Source organism: Neofelis nebulosa, chromosome 3 (genome assembly GCF_028018385.1).
Source record: "Neofelis nebulosa isolate mNeoNeb1 chromosome 3, mNeoNeb1.pri, whole genome shotgun sequence".
Lineage (NCBI taxonomy): Eukaryota > Metazoa > Chordata > Mammalia > Carnivora > Felidae > Neofelis > Neofelis nebulosa.
This window is the reverse complement of record NC_080784.1, coordinates 131645878-131663125: the sequence shown is the minus strand read 5'-3', so window position 1 is coordinate 131663125 and position 17248 is coordinate 131645878. Positions and strand designations below refer to the sequence as shown.

Below are 17248 nucleotides of genomic sequence, written 5' to 3'. Positions count from 1 at the left end.
TATGAAATCCCAAACTTCCTTCATGTATTACTTCCCTTACTTATTTATAACAGGATTAGTTTAGTGTCACATCTTATATAGATTCCCAAATGTGTTGATTTCAGAAAGAGAGAATTAAGAAGGAAAAAACCTTGAAATTAAAAAGAAACTAAATGGAATCCACTGAGTAGTAGTATGTTTTGGATTTTAAATGGAAATGCTTTGAAACTAGATCAATAAAATCCTATCAATTTAATTTACAAAAAAATCCAGCCAATAAGAAACATAATACAATGCATTTGGTCTTGGATTTAAGCAATCCTGGCTCTCTAGTCTTCAACTGAGTGTCGATCTCAGTGGTTCCTGTACTAAAAGATGCCAAAGGTGGAGGCCTTATGACCTGAGAATTAAAGTTATGAATATTTAAGCTGGTATGCAAACCACCAACAGAGCAAAGTATGCATGCAGAGAATCATGAATTGTACACTAATCAAATTTTAATAAGTGAGGAATATTATTGTAGAAGCACATGACTTACCAAAAATGTGTTTTTCTTTTTTTTTTTTTTTCATTTTTCAGGAAAAAGTCCAGCATTTACAGAAGGCTTTTGCTTCAAGAGTAGATAAATCCACACAGACTGAACTTCTAGGCTATGATGTAAGTAGCTATATAAAACCATTTTTATCTTCTTTATTGGTATTCAGACCTCCACAGCTTATTTACCTCTGTAGCTGCTGTGTCCATGCATTGATTTAATAGGATTTAGTGGCTCACCATTCATCTTTTTCTCTTAAATAATCCCCAAATACCTTCTGGAACTGAAAAAGATAATTACAGGCATCGACTAGCATACCAATGTCTTCTTATTTTTTTTAAACTAACATCTCTAATATAGTCTTTTGAATTAGTAAATTTGCAGACATGTGGAAGATACATACTAGAATGCAAGAACAATTTATCTTTAAGAAAGTACTAATTTATTTGTTAACAGCTTAATAAAGTTATGTTCACAATCACCATGGGCCAGGCACATCATTTTTACATTCTGGTATGTGAAAAGAAACACAACTTTGTAGAGAAATTTACTATTTCTAAATAGTAAGCTAAAATACTATTTTAGCTTTTTAGCTCCCGTGCAGGCTACAGAAAGTAATTTAATTGAATGTTAGCATTTTTTTCTTAGTGTGAAGTACTTGTTGAATTGTCAAAATAGGATTATAAAACGTGTTGATACAAGATTGCTTCTAATAACACTGGATGATTTTGGATAACTTAGATTTACATTCCTATCTTTTCTTAAATGAAGCTATAAAGTTTTCACTTTGCCTAAGTTCATGACTTTAAACTTCCTTTTGATGAACATATAAAGAATTATCTTCTTTTTCCTGTATCTAACATATGTAAGAGCTCTTCTATTTAAAAAAAAAATGATATTATTTTTAGCACTTTATTGACAAGTAAAATTAGAACAGAAGTAATTTTAAGTTGTTTGATGAAAGTCTTTAATGATAAAATTTAACTTTATCCTCATGTCCTATTATATGAAATAACATAAATATGAATGGTACTTTTGTGTTGCCTTGCAAATTATATTGATATATTTAACATAAAGCTACTTGTGTCTATTAGGAAATAAACTAAAGTTTTGAATTGCACTGCAGGTTGTTTTCCGCTATTTATATATGTTATTTTTTAATTAAAAAAAACATTAAAAGCTATGCTTTTCTTTTGAATTTTTCTGTTACATTCATTTTAAGATATGTTTGATATAGAACCCTAAATATTTTAGATATCAGTATTGTGACTACACTTCTTGCTTAAATACCAATGTTATATATTATTTAAGTGATGTGAATATTTAATTTTTTAAAGTAGAAATGATTTCTAAGTTCAAAGAGGATTTAAGCCACAAGCATTTTTAATGTTTATCTCTTTTGAAGGAGGTTTTTTTTTCCTGTTTAAAGTTTTTTGATGTGTATTATTTATGTATCAATACCTAGGATATAAACTCAGTATGTATTTTACAAATACCCTTTATCTTTTTAAATCTGCTAGCCAGTTGTCCAGTAAGGCTAATAAATAAATAGTTTCTATTAAATTGTATTCCAACATAACAAAATTCTAAGTTAACTGAGCACCAGTTAACTTGTGTCTAACTTGTGAACAAGTAACTTGAAGTCACTTGTTCACTACCACATGAACTTTGTGGAAGTCTAGTTATTATAAGTAATGTATTCTTAAACAAGGAAAGAGGAAAACATGTGTGTACTGGGACTCAAATATTCCACTTTACTCAATAAGGAAATGATGTTTGGGAGACTTAGTTTCAAATTTTGAAAGAATTGAATATAAATATAGAATGTGAGAGAGCTATAGCACAATTAGTGACTGCAAGAGAGAAATAGTTGCTAAGAGATGAATGGTACCTGTGGGGAAATAACTAAGCTGTCTTGTATTTGCCTATCTATTCCGATAACGTTCTTGTTTCTATGAGATTTGCTATATCAATGCTACATCATTCTCTCAACTGTAAATAAAAATTCTAAATAGAGCCATGAATGTAGTTAATCCTTACTAAATGTTCATTGTTTCTGGCTTCTTTTTATATCTAACAGTGAGAGTTTAGTGTATTTTACTGTATTGAATAAAGGCTAAGAATAATAATTTCTTGGTAGTGAGTCCTTTCAGGATTCCTTTGTTTAAGTGTCTTGTATGGTTTAGGTAGTCATTAACATAGAATAATAATCTGTTCTAAAGGTTTCATATTTTACTTTTCCTGGTGATAGATTCTAGGATATAATCATCAGAATCAGAAAATCAGTCACCAAAGATATGCATATAGAACCTCATGTCACTACCTGGATGTAACTGTCATAGTAAACTTTGGGGCATTTTGTATGGAAAAACAGGGAAGGGAAGTATTTCAAATAAGCAAATTAGATGTAAGTAAAGCATTTTAAATGTGATGAATTGTGTGACTGTTGGGAACATATGACTCATCAACAGTGTATTTTTTTTTCCATGAATAGGATATATTTTCTATACTTTTCAATATGTATTTATACACTTTTCACTTTTCATATGTGATAACAATAGTTATCATTTGACTTTCTTGTAGAAATCTTACACATTATGAATGATTCTTATACTCTCTTTCTTGCTTTCTAAAGCTGTCAATATTAGCCACAAATTATTCTTTGCCAATCACTGTGGATCATGTTCCAGTGATACAATGTCAGAATATAAGAGACTACAAGTATCCTTTAATATAATTTTCTTGGGAAGATAGCTGTTGCTACACATCGCACTTAAGATAGGAAATATAATTCCTGAGTGACATTAATTATAATGAAAACTATGAAAAGAAATTTCTGAAAATCTGCTATAGCGAATAAGTTCTAAAATTCATATAGTAAACTACTTCCATCCTGTAACAGATTTATCAGGAGATTTGAAACTAATGTTAGTGTACAACGTGCTTTGATTTCTAATGCACGTGACAAAAAATATTTAAAAATAAATTCAGAGTGTCTCAGCAAGGGCCTATAAACACAATAGTTCTTGAGATGATGAGGGAGATTGTTAAATAAATGATGAATGTGTCTTAAATAATCAATGACAACTTAACCTCTTTCACTTTCCTGTGTCTACACAGGCTTAGTTTATTGAAAGATCAAAGAATAATTTCTTAGGTGTCACTTGTGTTATTAAAACAGGATAGAAGATGGATAGATGTAGTCAAGTAGCAATGTTGGCAATTACAAGATTACATTAAGAGGTAGGGATGATTTTTCTGGTTACATCGACTGTATACATAAATGTTTCAGCATAAAACGTACGCTGTCTGTAAATATTTTATAGTTTGAACTCCTGCAAACAACATTTTTGGATTAAATAATCGGGAATGAATAACCAAAATGCAGTGAGGATCTTATATTCTAACGGGGCAAAAATTCAGGTACTTTAATTAATTAGGCATCTTTATAGCCAGTTTTTTTTCTTTTTAACTTCCTTTTGATGTTTTACAGGTTATCTTTTTACATGTGGCTGATTTACTTTAAGTGTAAATTTTCTTTTCAGTTAGAGCTTGAATTAAACTCAGAACAATCCCAGGGTCTCCAAAGAAGTCTTCCTTTAATTAGCATATGTTTTATATTTCTATTTAATAAGAAGTGTTTCTTAGTATTTAACTTGCAATTTTTTGTTCGGATTTCTTTAAGAGTTTTGATGTTATCAAGTATTTCATCAAATATTATTAATCACTGTTAGTCTTAATATCCTTAATGGTTTTCATTTGGCCATTTAAACCGAATCGTGGCATTACATATATTTTGTCTGTGTCAGGTATGAGTGAAGCATAACTCAGTTTGGAAAAGTATGATCTTGCCACTGTGTATTTTTCAAATATTTTAACAGTTTCCAAATGGTGGGATTTTCTTCATAACTGAACTTTCCTATGTATATGCTAGGAAACTAATATTAATACTAGTTGCATTATGAATACACATTTTGAAAGAAGAACTCAGTGCAGTTGTCTGTATATTTTCAATCTATGCTTCTTTTCTTAGATTTTATTTTGGAGGCCCTCCTGACACAGTTAATAGTGTACAGGGAATTCTAACAAATACGAAAATAGTTCATCATGTAAGGAGTAAGAATGATTAGTTTTTACCATAACTGTTTTGTTAGCTCTGAGACAGAGGAAGAGAGTATTTTGCGTGATGCTACTATATTATGTCAGCCTATGGATTAAACCTAATTGTGAGAGTTGCATAATTATCAATTAGACATTCTCATCCAGCTGCTAATAAGCTCGTTTGTTAAAGCTATCCATCATTGCTATTATTTTTCGTAAATTCAGTACTTCTGATCATGTCAGTGTGCCTCAGCATTTATAGATGAGTGCCTTCACCCTACATACTTCATTTACTTACATTTACTTATATCAAGTATTTCTGTTTATTTTTATAAATTAAAAAAATCAGATTTAAAAGCTGATGTATCCCAAGTTTTTTTGAACTATGGTTTTTCATATTACATTAAGGGTCACTTTCAGACAAAACCATTGGTTTAAAACACAAGAAATATGATCATCTGCCATAGGGACTTATTAATATTTAATGGAGGAACCAGTGGTGAAGTGTTAAGGGCATCACATTTGAAAATCCATACATGGATTTATTCAACAAATATTACTAAGTGCCCCCTGGAAGCCAGGCTCTGTTCTAGGTGCTTGGAATAACTCCTTTAATCAAACCACACAAATATTTGCTTATAAAGCCTGCCTTTTTTGACAGCATACTTATAATAAATAATAAAGTTAAGTAAAGTATGTAGTGTGTTAGTAGGTGCTAAGTGCAGTCTAAAAAGGAAAAATAGCACAAGGAAAGGATAATTGTGAATGAGGGGTTGAGGGCCAAGACTATGATCAGAAATTTTAAACAGGGTGATCTAGGCCGGTCCAGTGTGAGATGTGAGGCTTGAAGGTGGTGAGGTGAAAATCACATTTAGTCAGAAATCCTTTTGTGATTATGCTCCTTGAATACCCCTCAAAGCCCCTCAGTCAGTAAGAACAAATGCTTTGTCTTTGCTGCAGCCCTAGGTAAGAATAGTTGGCTTTGTTTATAGGCCATAAGGTATGAAAAATTGCATACAGTACCATTAAACCGTAGAATCAGACTCCATGCATTGAGACTCACACGAGGGGAACACAGACCCCCTGAGGGAACAGCCCACTTGGGCTCCTTCTTTCATAGCCACTTGGCAGAAGCACTGAGAAGAAAGCCAGGTCCTATGAGCCATACCATGTAAATTGCATTGCTTTTCCTCATTCTTTTCTTGCATACACTCTGTCCACCTCCTCTCTCTCTCTCTACCAGTCTTCTTACAGCTTAGGCAGAGTTGATTTTACATACTTTAAATGTATAATTAGACTTCATTGTATACCAGCACATCCCATTTGTCAGAAGTGTACCACTAAAGGAAACTAATGCAGAAAGCACACAACAGTTACTTGATGAAAAAAAATAAATGAATAGATTAACTAAAAGACTCATGTTAGTTTTACAATCCTAAAGACCTATTACAAATCAGTATACATTGTTTTATTTTATTCACAAATACAGAAGTGCATATTGTGATTCCATATCATTTTGTTACTTCTAACAAATGTTTCAAAATGGCTACTTTGTGCCTTTTAGAACAGAGCATTAAATGCAAATCAGCGTAGATAACCAGTAGTTTTAAAACATGGGTGCCAACATGCAATTTCCTTTACAGTAGTGCATTGAATTCTTCCTTTAAAAATCCTAAATTTTTTATATACACAATGGAGTACTATGTGGCAATGAGAAAGAATGAAATATGGCCCTTTGTAGCAACATGGATGGAACTGGAGAGTGTGATGCTAAGTGAAATAAGCCATACAGAGAAAGACAGATACCATATGGTTTCACTCTTATGTGGATACTGAGAAATTTAACAGAAACCCATGGGGGAGGGGAAGGAAAAAAAAAAAGGTTAGAGTGGAAGAGAGCCAAAGCATAAGAGACTCTTAAAAACTGAGAACAGGGGCGCCTGGGTGGCTTGGTCGGTTAAGCATCCGACTTCGGCTCAGGTCATGATCTCACGGTCCGTGGGTTCGAGCCCCGCGTCGGGCTCTGTGCTGACAGCTCAGAGCCTGGAGCCTGTTTCAGATTCTTTGTCTCCCTCTCTCTCTGCTCCTCCCCTGTTCATGCTCTGTCTCTCTCTGTCTCAAAAATAAATAAACGTTAAAAAAAATTAAAAAAAATAAAATAAAATAAAAATAAAAAAAAAACTGAGAACAAACTGAGGGTTGATGGGGGGGTGGGAGGGCGGGGAGGGTGGGTGATGGGTATTGAGGAGAGCACCTTTTGGGATGAGCACTGGGTGTTGTATGGAAACCAATTTGACAATAAACTTCATATATTGAAAAAAAAATAAAAATCCTAAATTTTTATCTAGGAGCCAGATCATTCCTGGAATGCCTCCAGGTCTTTATTTTAGTTCTGACTACATAGACTCAGTATTACTTGACTGATAATTCTTTAGTTAGGATAATTTATAGCTGAAATCCTTTTGGGAAAAATAGCAAGGATAGGTGTTAAAAAAGCTCTTGTAATTGTAAAAATATTCATCAAAATAAAACAATAAAAGAACACGCAGACACATAAATTGTATATATCTTAAATTATGTGGGAGGAAAAATAACTTTCCCTCTACGCTTCTAGGTTCTTGAGTGTAGACCTACCTGTAATAAACAAATAAAGAGGAGAAAAACAAATTTAGTGACATGTATACCTCCTGTATACGTGGAGATACTTAGGAAACTGAGTAACTCCCTGAAATGGTCCAAGTCACCATCTTAAATACAACCTCCAGCTCAAGACAGAAGATGATACGGTGGGGTTGTGTGGGGGGTAGTAGGGGAGACCAGTTATGGAAGGTTACAAGGAAAAGCATAGCAAACAAGGGTAAGACTGTTGTGCAGATTTAAGACTATGCCTTCTTTATTGATAAGAGTTTCTAGAGATTGAGAGTTGTCCTCTTCTTCCTGGTACAGAGAGACACCTTTACAAATGGAGATTCCCTTATAAATGTAAATTTCGTTTATAAAACAATAACTTGTTTTCCATTTTTATAGCTTCTCCTGCATCTGTGTTTCTTAAAAATACCCAGCTCAAGATAATTCTCATGCTAAAGAGGCGTATTCTGGGTTTATATTTTGCCTTCTTTAATTAGTAATAATGATTATCACATTTGCTGAAAAATATGTTGATTCTATGATAGCATTGATAAAAGAGAAATTTGATCATTGTTGAAAATAAAATTTCTTCCAACCCATTTAAAGTTCTGTCTCATATCACCACCTCTATAGGAAAACTAGATTTAATGACAAAATTTCTAAGATTTTCCAGTATGCTAAATAAGCGTTTCATGACAGGGAGTCCTGTCTGAAGGAATTTTTACCACTCTTTGGAAGAAAATACAATATATACACTAAAGGCATATTTCAGTGACTATTGGTGATCCATTATGCAATTGCAATTATTCATCGTAATTGTCAGCGAGCTCTCTTGCTCAACGATAGACCCCGAACAGTTACTTCTTATTGTATTTTCTTGAGGCATTGACAATGACTGGAATATTCCAACCACCAGACCAGAAAAGCCTGGTAGCAATGGAATACTTAGGAGACTACACACCCCCGTACCCCCTTCTCTGACAGTGATCATGTACTGAACACATACTGATCCCTTAGCAATGATCCTGTGCTCTCTGCCCACTCTCTTGTACATACCCATTCTCTTTATAAAACTCTAGGTGTCCATCTTGTAGGTGCGAAGGTTGATTATTAAGGCTTGAGCCTACCACTTACCCCGGCTGCAGGCACCTAAAATAAATTTCTCTTTGTCTTTTCCAAACCCTCATCGTTTGAGTTTTGGGCTTATCTTATGATGAGTTTGTTCAGCAACCATGTTCACAAACCCAGCGAGGAGCTTAAGCTTTTGATTTATCCAGCCCCCTCGCTATTCCCTGGGATGGAGCACTTGGCCAGCTCACTGCACCAGGACTTATCTTCACTAAGTTACAGGCTGTGGTAGCTCACTTGGTAACATAATTTGTGTTAATTTAAGTTCTAAGACTTTGCTCAGTTACTTGGTCAACATATATCTTTATAGATTTATATGAATTCATATCTAGGGAAAGCACTGCTTTCCTTTAATTTGATCTACAATCAAGAAAATCTGGAAAAGCAAATTTACTATTTAAATATATACAAATGTATTCTTGAAGCAATATAATACATACATCAAAACACATAGTCCCTGAACACACACACAACTGCATGACATAGGTACAAAACAAAATCTACTGTTATTCACTATTTGTATTTATTATAGATGTTAGGATTAGATGCAAATGTACACTAATACAATGTTTAAGATGATTATATGCATTTTTGAATTTTTTTTTTTTAGAGAGAGAGAAAAAGTTTGAGTGGGGGAGGGGCAAAGAGAGAGGGAGACACAGAATCTGAAGTAGGCTCCGGGCTCTGAGCTGTCAGCACAGAGCCCGACGTGGGGCTCAAACTTGTGAACTGCAAGATCATGACCTGAGCCAAAGTCAGACGCTTAACCAACTGAGCCACCCTGGCGCCCCGATTATGTGTATTTTAATATGATTAAATCATACTTATGCAACTATTTGTTACTGAACTTTGTTATACTTGGTATAAATTAATATTAATATATTTTCTTTTAAAGTTAAAAGTTGCACTGACTCTAGAAACATTACATTTTCAGTATGCAGAAATCATAAAACAATATATTCTAATTTGAAACAGTAATGACAAATTTTGCCATACCATAAGTATGACAGTGTTTTATTTTTTCCACTATACCTGCTGATGGCATTTCTGTGTTGTCATAGTTGAGCCTTTGTTTCATTAGACCATCAGATTTAATTAATTAAATTAATTTATTTTTTCCTTTTGGTTTCCCGTGAGATTCACTATTCTCTGACAACCCTCCCACTTGTACTTGATTTAGCACCATAAATGCATAATATCTATAAAGATCATTAGCCCTCATAATGATCTTGCTCCATCAAAAAGTTTCTCAAGCACTTGACTTATGCTTTGGGAACTGGGGATACCTAGAAGGGTATGGGGATGGAGGGAGTAATTTTTCTTTATCCTTCAAATTTCTTGGTTGAGAACTTCTGTAATAAAAAAGATTAAAAGAAGAGAAACGAAAGTTTAGTAACGTATAGGCCTCCTATTATACGCAGGCGATACCTAGGGAAATTAAGTTGACTCCTGAGATGGCCCAAGTCATCACCTTAAATGCCATCTCCAGCTAAAGACCAAATAAAGATGTTGGGGGTTGGGGAGGCCAGTTGTGGAAATTTACCAGTGGGAAGAGCACAGTGAACAAAGGTAAGGGTGTTATGCAGATATAAGTCTAAGTCTTCTCTTTTGATAAGGGTTTCTAGAGATTTGGTCATCCCCTTTTCCTGGTACAGAAAGAGAGATACCTTTCAAATGGAGATTTCCTTATAAATATAAATAACCTTTACAAAAGGGTAACTTGTACTTGATTTTCAGAGGTTTCCCTGTGTCTGCAATCTCTTAAAAATTACCAGTTCAAGTTATGCCAAAAAGCATATTTGGGCTGGCAAATTCTGCTTCCCTTCAATTCCACCTTGAAACTTCCCCAAGAAGTTTCACAATCCAGAACCTGAGTTGATACATTGCTCCAATATTTCACTGAGCCCATGTCTGACTCCTGAAAATAGATCACTTCAATTAACTGCTATGTCTCATTTTAGGAAGTGGTCTTGCAGATGGGCTCCCAAAGTTAGTCTTATATTGTGCTAGCAATCAGGTATTTAATAAGAGGCATGTCTATGGAAAAAGATAGGCAAAGTTTAACAATTAGCACAAACTATAATAATGCAGTTTGTGAGAACAGGGCGGAGGTAGGGGGCAGCCAGTTGAGATTTCTATATGTCAGGTTCAAATCATCTTTCAAAGTTTGAATATCTCTGATGTCATCAGATGTTAAGGTGAACTTTCTGAGTGGCCTACATATCAGCAGGCACAAAAGGTTGTCCATATGTGCTGTTGTGATGATTTCTCTTAAGTTTATATGAAGTTGTTCACATTCAATTCGCACAGCTTTGGGAAAAGGATAGGTTTTTTGTTTTTTGTTTTGTTTTGCTTTGCTTTGTTTCCTCTCAGTCATTTCAAGTTAGAATGGTGGGAGAGGGATGTCTGGGTGGCTCAGTCTGTTAAGCATCCAACTTTGGCTCAGGTCATGATCTCACAATTTGTGGGTTTGAGCCCAGCATCGGGCTCTGTGCTGACATCTCAGAGCCTGAAGCCTGCTGCAGATTCTGTGTCTCCCTCTCTCTCTGCCCCTCCCCACCTTCTCTCTCTCTTTCACTCTCTATTTTTTTTTAATTTTTTTTTTTTTACGTTATTTTTGAGACAGAGAGAGACAGAGCATGAACGGGGGAGGGGCAGACAGAGAGGGAGACACAGAACCGGAAGCAGGCTCCAGACTCTGAGCCATCAGCCCAGAGCCTGATGCGGGGCTCGAACTCACGGTCTGTGAGATCGTGACCTGAGCTGAAGTTGTTCGCTCAACCAACTGAGCCACCCAGGCGCCCCACACTCTCAGAAATAAATAAACAAACATTAAAAAAAGAAAAGAAGAAGAAGGGTGGGATAAAATTGGAAATTAGTTCAGAGAGTTGTAGCAAAATATTTGAGAAAATTGTTAGAATTTAGGATTTGGTCCAATTTACAGGTAGAAAACAACATTTCTAAGACAATAAATTGGACTAGAATCTAATATCCACAAAGTTGTACTACTGAAACATAATTTTCTCTATAATCACCCTTATTTTTGCCAAAATAATCACAGTAGGACTAATTTGTTTGCAAACTAAGTTTAGTTTCATTAAACTTGACCTGATTATGTGCAGGAAGAATAGTGGTGGAATATGTATAGGTTCCTTTGAGGTCTACTTTGCTGGAACTTTCACAGGGAATTTTAGACTGAACTTTTAAAAGCCTTGAGGATAGGATGCCAAGTGAAGGGCTCACCATCAGACTTTGCCTGCAGTATCTAGAGATTTGGATTAATTTTTCTCTTCTTGAGGTCCCAGAGATATCCTATGGCTTCTGCACCATCCAGAAAGTGAGCTTTCTTAGTCATCTGGTAGGACTGCTGGGATCGCTGTAAGCAAAACACCAGGCTGCTTTTCCAGGGAGTGTTATCTGCTCCATGAAGTGAAACTTGGTTCCTTGAACCTGTTTGGTCATGTTTAATTCTATGCACATTCTCAAGGGATCAGATAGGGAGAAAAAGTAATTGTTTCATCTGTGTTCACAAAGACATACTTACCAAATTGCTGTAATTCATACTTAGCTTAGTAGAAAAAAAAAAAAGTTTCCTTAAATCTAGAAAAAAACAAAACTTTAAAGAATCAACGTTGCAAACAAAGTCATAAGAATTTGCATTTTCATGAGTTTATTCAGCACCATGTTATTCTTGTTCTGCTTGGTTTTCTACTACTTGAGTCAGTTCTGGACATTCTTACCCAGTTCAGATTAAACCTATGTTCAGCAATTAATGTTCAGTATTTTTTTTTTTTAATTTTTTTTTTTTCAACATTTTTTATTTATTTTTTGGGACAGAGAGAGACAGAGCATGAACGGGGGAGGGGCAGAGAGAGAGGGAGACACAGAATCGGAAACAGGCTCCAGGCTCCGAGCCATCAGCCCAGAGCCTGACGCGGGGCTCGAACTCACGGACCGCGAGATCGTGACCTGGCTGAAGTCGGACGCTTAACCGACTGCGCCACCCAGGCGCCCCTAATGTTCAGTATTTTATCTTATTTGCACATGATCTAGATATTCAATAAATTTACATCATTCAGCTTAACTCAAGAAAACTCTAAAGGCAGAAGTTACCTAAGAGATTTGGGAAACTATTTCAGTAGCTATATCATAAACACATAATTGTTGCTCAAAAGTTCACCTAAAAACCCTTATTCCTCTTACATCTAAATCACTTGCTCCCAACAGTTATGCTTAGACTACTCACAAAATCTTTGTGAGACATTAGGCAAAGTCTGCCATTGTTCTGTTTTCTTACCGAAGAGCTTTGTAACAGAGGTAACATGAACTTCTTTGACCTAGGTAGAATAAAAATTGTATATCTGAATTATATTTGTTGACAACATTGAATACATGTCTATTTTTATTAAACCAACAAACTTCACTTGGCTTTTATTTACTGCAAAAAAATCCCAGATCACATGAATTTGAAACAAACATTTGGGTTAGTTTTTATATTTTTGACTTTTAGAAATAATTTATATAGTGCATATTTTAAGCTATTTAAATAGAGCTTTTACAAATTAATTTTAGCAATAGCATCCAGAGGTTAATTTAAAAAATCACGCATTTCACATCATATATAGACACAGGTAAACATATAGGCTGACTGAAAAAGAGATCTTATAGCTAAAATTTTAGCTATGAGTCAGGTACAACACTAAACTCACTAGTTTATAAGAGAATATTTGGATGCAAATCGTGTTTCTGGCACTTTACCAGCTCCGATAGCTAAAGTTTTTCATACTAATATTTGTGAGGAAGACACTGGGATATTTCATCTGCCCAATTTCCAATAAATCCTTTTTTCTCCTTCTGATGAGAAATATCTTCTTAAAGTTTGCATTTTAAAGAATGGCTCTTAGAACATGGAGAAGATGGGTAGAAAATTTGCGTTTCAAAAATCACAGAAAGTATCTGCATTTTCTCCAAAATGGAGTTTGGGGGTATATTTGCCTATTATCAGTGGTCTGAAGTAATTACTATTTAAAATTTCCTGATTTCTCTTAGGCAAAGGACATTCAGTTTCCAATGTATTGATCTTTTGCAAGCATTTTGAGATGGATTTTGAGAAGTTTGGAGAATTAGTAAAAAAAAGGACAGATGGATTTTGCATTGCTTCTGGAACTGTACCTCTGTTTTTACAAAGATTTGCAAGACAAAAGCAGTTGTTTCTAATTACTCAAAAGAATTGGGTTATAGCCTGAATGATATCAGGGAACTGACCCACACATCTGACTGCAATTTCAATTTGCTTTATAGCAGAAGAAGATGTCCAGTTAAGAAATCAAAATATTTCTATGTTCTGGAACTTCAGTAGGTCTTTGTGCAGGATGCATAAAGCATTCAACCAAGGCCTTCAGGTCGTCTTCTTCCCCCACCCCCCCAAATGTACCCTTAATCCTTAGACCAACTTAAACTTAAGGAGGGGAACACCTTAAACTTAGTTTTGTTTGTATCAGCCTCTGACCCTTGGCCTCCAGCTAATCCATTTCCTGATCATTTGTAGGAGGATCTGGGAGAAATTCTGATCTGTTTACTTGGTGTGTGTGGGGGGGGGGGGGGCAAGGATCTGGGAGAAATTCTGATCTGTTTACTTGGTGTGTGTGTGGGGGGGGGGGGCAGCCAGCTTGTCTGATAACTACAGTATAATCATAGAAAGGAAAACCTTAGCCATTAGTCAAAGTTCCTGTGAGTGGTGTTGTGAATGTCCACTGATTTTTCTAGCTCTTCTGTAAATTTGGTAGTATCTTGTGAAAGTGGGATAGGTATTAATTAAGGAGGACACTTGTGATGAGCACTTGGTGTTTTTTGTGAGTGATGAATTACTGAATTCTATTTCTGAAACCAATATTGCACTGTATGTAAACTAACTAAAATATAAAAATAATAATAAATAATAAATAAATAAATAAAACTTCATAATTTTATCTTGTTAAAGAAGCCCATAATGTGAGCCATTATACTTCTTTGTGTCTTCTTTTCAATTTAGTCTTTCTGTAGATACCAATAAGATAATTCTTTAAAAAAAGAACTCTCTAATTTTTTTTTTTTCAAATATAGAAGTTTGTTTATATTTTCAGTTCAGAGTATCCATCATTTGGTCATTGACAAGTAGGATCTTTTTATATTCAATAGCAACTCAAACCAATAAGGCTTAACCATAAATTTATGGTTTAACCATAAATCCAAGAGGCATCCCAAAAGAAGGTGTAAACATGCAGCCCTCACAAGATCCAGAAAATTTACTTTCAGTTATCCTAGGAAAGCAAAGACCTATTGCCACAGGTGGTAAGATTGAGAACTTTGGATGCCTCCAGTCACAGACTCTCTAATCAGTTACCCCAAACAGATGGTACTAGAATGGGACTTTTCCAGCACTAATGAGACAATGCAGGTTGAGACTACAAAGACCCCTTATGGAACCAGGATCCTTTAAGACAATCTCCCCTGAGAGGTGGCATAGTTGGACAAAGAGTATGCTGCCTTTGGGATCCACAGCCTATTGGGTTTTATGCCAAATGCATGTGGACACATTCATTTTCCAGCTGGCAGAGACCAGAGTATATTCTCACTGGTCACAAAGCCAAAGTCTTCTGACCTAAAATAAGACAAAAGGAAAACCTCCTCTAGGCTATGGTTCTTTTTGTGACCAATGACACAAAAGACAAACCACCAAACACAAACAAAAACAATGGTCATCTCTGGGAGAAAAGAGAATCAACAGAAAACCAGATTACTCACAACAAATTTACCAAATTCACTATACCCAAGGAACTAGTTTACATAAATATTATCTCCTGTTAATTTAAATTTGGAAAGGAAGCAATAAGAATTTTTAATCTTCATCTCTTGATCAGCCACTATAGAGAGAGATACCTGCGAGAGCTGACTTTGGTAAGAATTCTTACCCTTTGTTAATTTCTGCCAGTTTTCCAGGATCCCATCTGCAGGCTCCCCCAAGAATGAGGTCTCATCAGATCCCTTCTGGAGGCACTGAACTGTAGCAGAAGGAAAATGATTTCCCCTCTACCCTCCCAGGTTCTTGGCAGAGACCTCCCCTATCATAAAAGATTAACAGTAGGAAAATACTTCCTGTATATATGGAAGATACCCAGGAAAATTTCCCAAAATGGCCAGGCCACCACCTTCTGTATCATTCCCAGCTAAAGACAAAAGAAGGCTGTTGAGGCTCAGGAGAGGTTATAACAGATAACCAGGAAGTACAGAGTAAACAAGGATAAGGTTGTTATGCAGATTTAGGTCTGTGCCTGCTCCTTTGATGAGTTTCCAGAGATTCGGTCATCCTTCTCTTCCTGGTACAGGGAGGGACACACCTTACAAATGGAGATTTTTCCTTATAAATGTAAATGTATTTTACTAAAAGGGTAACTTTTACTTTGTTTTCAGAACTTGTGCTGTGTCTTTGGTGCTTAAAAATAACCAGCTCAAGATAATCCTTATGTCAAAGAGGCATATTTTGGGTGGCAAATTCTCTTTTATACCAGCTTATATCTTCTTCCAGTGAAAGAACTGGAGAATGATTCCAGGGGGAAAGGCATTAAATATTACATTATTAGTGTTTCAAAACAAAAACATAAGCTGTTTTCATAACTTATAAATGGTGTAGAGAATTAAAGAAAACAGTTCCATGAATATTTGACTTTGTACCAAACAGGTAAAGGAATAGGAATTTTCAGGATATTGCATTACAGAAAGTTTCCTAGAAGGGAGCCACATGTAATGTTAATCTCATGCTCTGTGAAGTAAGAGTACCAGGAAATGATACTCATGTGATGCTACATTGTTAAAATGATAATTAGAGGGGCGCCTGGGTGGCGCAGTCGGTTAAGCGTCCGACTTCAGCCAGGTCACGATCTCGCGGTCCGTGAGTTCGAGCCCCGCGTCAGGCTCTGGGCTGATGGCTCGGAGCCTGGAGCCTGTTTCCGATTCTGTGTCTCCCTCTCTCTCTGCCCCTCCCCCGTTCATGCTCTGTCTCTCTCTGTCCCAAAAATAAAATAAAAAAAACGTTGAAAAAAAAAAAATGATAATTAGAATTTTAAATTCATAAAGTTGAATTACTGTAGAGACAATTTATACCAGAGTGTAATTTGCAATGCAGAGTACTTAGAGAGTCATAGTTTTTTACATGTCAGAATAACTTCAGATTTGTCATTATTTTATGAATGTATAAATGTATACATTCATATGTATACACTGAATGTATACATTCAAATACATATACATGTATATGAATGTGCTTGTATATTGATTATGAATTTGGGTTTAATCCATCAAATTAAAGGAAAATATATTTAAGGTACCATCTGATATAGAGGATTTTCAGAGAGAAAAATACTCTAGACAGGTTCAATATTTTCTTGCATTGAAGAGTATAACCTAAAAATTGATTAATTATTCATATTTTAAGACTATTATAGAATTGAAAATAGTGCTTTTCAACTTTTTAGGTTACAAAAAACATTCAATATTGTTCCTAAAATGTTCCTTAAAAACTTTGTTAATTTATTAGAAAGTTGCTACAAAAGCTAATTTAGTCTGAAACGATTAGTTTTTCTTCTTTGAGGGAGCATCAGTAATGTGAGAAATAAGCCCACTGAACCAATCGAAGGAGGGAGTCAGAGACTGGGAGCACAGTGAAGGGAGGCTTTAATCAATGTTCTTGCAACACAGAGACTTCAGTTTTTTGGCGCATGCTCATTGCAAAGCCTGTGAAGATAAGCCCACAAAAGGGAGAGGGGAAGAACCAGGAAGTTAAGTGTCTAAGGGTTTGGGACTCCATTATGAGGGGGTGGGTGGTAGATATTTCCAATAGGT

The 17248-nt window shown here is 35.3% G+C and overlaps 1 protein-coding gene across 4 annotated transcripts in view; it reads left to right on the top strand.

The window, feature by feature from the left end:
• Positions 1-17248, top strand: part of CCSER1 (coiled-coil serine rich protein 1) — a 1309738-nt gene that overhangs the window by 670113 nt on the left and 622377 nt on the right. For all 4 annotated transcript variants that reach the window (XM_058719574.1, XM_058719575.1, XM_058719576.1 and 1 more), the window contains exon 9: positions 559-636. In XM_058719574.1, the coding sequence (XP_058575557.1) occupies positions 559-636 (78 nt within the window). The remainder of the gene's footprint in view (positions 1-558; positions 637-17248) is intronic.